This window comes from Nannospalax galili, unplaced genomic scaffold, assembly GCF_000622305.1.
Source record: "Nannospalax galili isolate Female #2095 unplaced genomic scaffold, S.galili_v1.0 scaffold960, whole genome shotgun sequence".
NCBI lineage: Eukaryota > Metazoa > Chordata > Mammalia > Rodentia > Spalacidae > Nannospalax > Nannospalax galili.
This window is the reverse complement of record NW_008348313.1, coordinates 1,381,268-1,386,393: the sequence shown is the minus strand read 5'-3', so window position 1 is coordinate 1,386,393 and position 5,126 is coordinate 1,381,268. Positions and strand designations below refer to the sequence as shown.

At 46.2% G+C, this 5,126-nt stretch overlaps 1 protein-coding gene across 2 annotated transcripts in view; it reads right to left on the bottom strand.

Annotated features, from left to right (window-relative positions):
• Positions 1 to 222: 222 nt before the first annotated feature.
• Positions 223 to 5,126, bottom strand: part of Dkkl1 (dickkopf like acrosomal protein 1) — a 7,037-nt gene continuing 2,133 nt past the window's right edge. For both annotated transcript variants that reach the window (XM_008845039.3, XM_029569373.1), the window contains one exon: positions 223 to 607. In XM_008845039.3, coding sequence (XP_008843261.1) covers positions 296 to 607 — 312 coding nt within the window. In that variant the 3' untranslated portion in view covers positions 223 to 295. The remainder of the gene's footprint in view (positions 608 to 5,126) is intronic.

The following is a 5,126-nucleotide window of genomic DNA, read 5'->3' as shown; positions in this document are numbered from 1 at the left end:
AAGCTGTAAGGAGAGACTTGAGGGTTTGGAAGGGCAGACAGGACAGAAGTAACAGGCATTAGGATGGGGTGGTGGATGGGACTGGAGGGGACCACGTTACAGGTCAGGAGCAAGTGTGAATGAGATGCTAGAACTGGGTGGTCAGAAGCCACATTCAGGGTTAAGATGTGGGGGTCTCTGGGGTAGGTACTGCAGCCCAATTCAGATATCAAGAGTGCTAGATATGAGAAAAATCTTTATTTCCATCAGGTGCTGGGGTTGGGTGTGGCACATGCAAGGACTCTGGGTCCCTACCCTAGAGCTTCTGGGATGGTCTGAGGATGTAGAGAAAGTGGGTCTTTCGGACAGGCAGCCTGGCGTGGGGCACGATGGGGACATGGGCCCCATCCTCCAGGCTGTCCTCATGGGCACCTCCACGCAGCCCATCCCGGATGGCCTGCAGGCGGTGTCGCTTCTCAGTGAGCCAGGGGCTGCTGTCTTGCACATTCTGGTGGGCCCTATGCCTGGGCAGCTTCATGATCCAGAACGCTATTTGCCGGGGCTCTGGGTGCAAGCTGTCAGTGGCCTCCTTGGTGGGCACCAGGGCCTCCTTCTCCACTCTGGGCACCTGGGAGGAGGCACAGGGAGAGCCTGTTAAAAGCCACACTTCACATCCAAGGCATTGGGTCTCTCCATGGGACAGCTCGACCCAGGCCTCAGCTCACACAGGTAAAGAGCCCGTTGGGGTACAATTCTGTATTCTCTCATGCCTGAAGCAGTTTTTGCAGTGTGCTAAATAAACTTTTTCTTTTTTGAAGATTTCTTTTCTGGGGGACCAAAGAAATGGCTCAGCAGTTAAGAGCACTAGCTGCTCATGCAGAGGAGTCAGGTTTGAGTCCCAGCACCCACATGGCAGCTAACAACCATCAATAACTCCAGTTCCAGGGGATCTGATGCCCTCTTATGATTTCCATGAGCACGGAATGTACTTATATACTTGCAGGCAATACATACACATAAAATAAAAATAAAATATTTTTAAAAAGAGTAATGGCTGCTCTTGCAGAGGACCCAGGTTTGGTTCCCAGCATCTACATGATGGCTAACAATCGTCTGTAACTCCAGTTCCAGGAGGTCTGATGCCCTCTACTGGCCTCCACAGGCATTGGACACATGTGGTACACTTACATGCAGGCAAAACACTCATTCACGTAAAGAAAAATGTATGAAAAGCCATTTTTGAAGACAGATGTGCTAGCTTGTGCCTGAATTTCAGCACCTGGGAGGTTGCAGTAGAAGAATTAGCCTGAGTTCAAGACAAGCCTGGTCTACATAGCGAGTTTCAGACCAGCTGGGGCTACAGGGAGACTGTGTGTGAAAAACAAACAAACAAAAGATACTGGGCTGGTTCACAGCTGCCTGTAACTCCACCTCTGGGGAATCTGATACCCCTTTCTGGCCTCAATGTGAACCTGCACTCAGGTGCATGTACCCATATGTATACATAATTTTTTAAAACACTGAAAAAAAAGTCTTTGAAAAAGAAAAGGACCAACAACATTTAGACAAACAAAAATTTTTATAGTCCAATTTGAATTATCTACGATTAAACCAAAGTATTTTTAAATGGGTTTCTATAAGTTTGTGAGGATTTAAAAAATTTCCTATTACATCTAAAGTGATAAGTTCTTATTACATCTAAAGTGACAAGCAAAGTTTTTCTTATCCCAGGACTAAGGAGGGAGCTGGCCTGCATCTTTTACTTTTTTTAGGGCATGGCAAGCTCATGTGTGGTTCCATTTCTCCTGTATTGAAACTTCAGTACTGGAGAGGTTCCTACCCAAGGACACTGTGTAAAATAGAGCATCCTGTCAGCTGCTGTTATTACAGATATCTTTATATCATGAAATAAGAACTTCTGTTGGAAATATTTCATCCCTTAGCTGTTCTCAAGAATGCAGTATCTTCATTGCTGGGTTGTTCCATAGTCCTCCTCCTGGTCACTGAGTCAGGGGTCTAGCTTGTCCCAGGAGCTTGCAGAGGGCATTTTGAGATGAACATGCTTGGATCTGAACTGGGAGGGCCAAATCCTATCTCCAGAGCCAGTTTCCCAGTGAGTTTAAACAGCACAGAACAATTTATCAATATGCACAAAAGGCATTTGCTTATAAAATTTTAAAAAAAGGGGGTTGAAGAACTGGCTCAGAGGTTAAGAGCACTGGCTGCTCTTGCAGAGGACCTGGGTTCAGTTCCCAGTACTCGTGCATATCAAGAAGCTTACAACTGCCTATAATTCCAGAGATCTGAGCCCTCCTCTGGCTTCCTCCAGCACCCGAAAATATGTAGTACACATAAACACACTCAGGCACACATATATAATAATAATAATTATAATAATTATTTTTTAAAAGGAAACAATGGGGCTGGAGAGATGGCTCAGTAGTTAAGAGCACTGGCTGCTCTTGCAGCAGACCTGAGTTCAGTTCTCAGCATGCACATGGCAGCTAACAACCACCTGTAGCTCTAGTTCCAGGGGATGTGATGCCTTCTTCTGATCTCCAATGATATTGCACGCATGTGGTGCATTTATATACATACATGCAAAACACTCATACACATACAATAAAAATAAAAAAATAAAACAAAAGCTTGGTGTGGTGGTGCATACCTACAATCCCAGGATTTGGGAGGTGGAGACAGGAGGATTGGGAATTCAAGGTTACCCTAAAAAAAGCCCTTTGCGCTTTTCAGAGCACTTGGGGTTTTCAAATGCCTTAGGATTAAAGGACTGAAGGGTTTATGGCATCCTTCATTGTAGGGGGGTTGAAGGGAGGTGTAACAGCACTTTAGAATTTGTGATATCTGTTGGGATTATGGATCATGTCAGTTAAATGCCCTCTGGGGTTTGGAACGTGGTATGAATGTGCCATGCATTTTGGGATTAGAAGTTCTGAGGCTTATCAGACACTCACAGCCCTAATACAACATGTGATCCTGGATCAGAAACAAAGCCAGGGTGGTCAGGGCCATGTGGGCATCTGTGTGTGTGTGTGTGTGTGTCTGTGTGTCTGTGTGTCTGTGTCTGTGTGTACATGTGTGCAGGCCAGACCTCAACACTAGGGGTGCTTTTTTTTTTTTTTTTTTTTTGTCTTTTTGAAGCAGGGTTTCCCTGTAGTCCCAGCTGTCCTAGAACTCACTATGTAGACCAGGCTGGCCTTGAACTCACAGAGATCCGCCTGCCTCTGCCTCCCAAGTGCTGGGACTACAGGTGTGTGCCACCATGCCTGGCTTGCTCTCTATTTTCCTGGAGCTTGCTGATTCAGCTAGGTTTGGTGGCCAGTGATCACCAGGGTAACTTCCTGTCTTCACCTCCCCAGGACTGATACTATAGGCACATGCTGCTGTAATTGTATTTTTTTTTTTTTTTGGTCTTTTTGAGACAGGGTCCCCCTCTAGCCCCAACTGTCCTGGAACTCACTATGAAGACAAGGCTGGCCTTGAAGTCACAGAGATCCGCCTGCCTCTGCCTCCCGAGTGCTGGGATTAATGGCGTACACCACCATGCCCAGCCTGTAATTGGATTTTTATGTGGGTACGGGGCGGGGGGGACTTAAGTGCTTTTGCTTTTGAGACAAGCACTTTACAAACTGAGCCATCTCTCTAGCCCATTTTGTGTGTGTGTGTGTGTGTGTGTGTGTGTGTGTGTGTGTATGTTTGTGACATAGTCTCATGGAGCTCACACTAGCTTCTAACTCACATTGCAGCCAAGGATGACCTTAAACTCCCAATCCTCCTTTCTCTACCTTCCAAGAGCTAGGGTCACAGGAAGTTTGCAGAGCACTTACTTTGAATAAAAATACACAGTGTGCACCATTCCTGGCCAAATTCCTATTTGGAAATCATCCTAACTTTGGTTGGGCCTATTTTCCTGGCTTCTTACAAGGCTGAGCCCAGAGCTTCCAAAGTTCAAAACCAGCTTTGGGCTACAGACTGAGACAATGTCTCAGACTTAAAAAAAAAAAAAATAGGAATGAGGAGATGGATTAGTCATTAAAGTGCTTGATGCCCAATCGTGAGGACTTGAGTCCCCAGCACTGACCTAAAAGCGAGGCTCTGCAGAGGTGGAGACAGGACCCGCGGGACTCCCTGGGAGGTCTCCCAGCCTCGCTCAGTGGATGAGCTTCAGGTTCAGTGAGCCACTCTGCTTCATAAAATCAGGTGGACAGTGATTGAGGAAGACATCCAACATGAGGTTCTGGCTCCCACATACATGTGCACAGGCACACACAAAACCAGACCAAACCATAAAGAATCCTCTGGGATTTGCACAGCACTTCTGGGACTGGGGTCATGGGTGGAGTCTTCAAAGCTGAGGTTCACAAAGCCATTGGGGTCCCTAAAACTCTTCGGCATCATAAAACCCTATTTTGAAGTTTGCAAGTGGGAGGTTTACCAAGCATCTTGGAATTCGCTAAGAATTACGCCAAGGTTTTCAGAGCGCTTATTTTGAATAAAAATACATTTTGAGGTTTGCCGGGCCAACACATCAAATGTCCATGCAATTAAAAGCCCTTTTTAGTTTTTAAAACACTTCAGAGCTCACACACCCACTGGGGTTCACTTTATATACCTGAGGGCCTGTTCTGAGTTCTGCACCTTATCTGTACCTCAGTGTGTGCTGGCTAGTTTAAAATGTCAATTTGCTATAACCTAGAATCACCTGAATCAGTGCTTGCCTAGGTCAGGCTGGCCCATGGGCATGGCTGTATTGTTTTTAAAAAATATTTTATTGGGACTGGAGAGATGGCTCAGCAGTTAAGAACACTGGTCGTTCTTGCAGAAGACCCAGATTCGAATCCTAGCACCCACAGGGCAGCTAATAACTGTCCCTAACTCCAGTTCCAGGGGATCTGACTGCCTCTTCTGTCCTCCGCAGGCATTGCACGACAGGGGTGCACTTACCTACAAGCAAGCAAAACACTCATACACATATTAGCCGGGCGTGGTGGCACATGCCTTTAATCCCAGCACTTGGGAGGCAGAGGCAGGTATATCTCTGTGAATTCAAGGCCAGCCTGGTCTACATAGTGAGTTCCAGTACAGCTGGGGCTACAGGGAGACCCTGTCTCAAAAAAAAAAAAATTTTA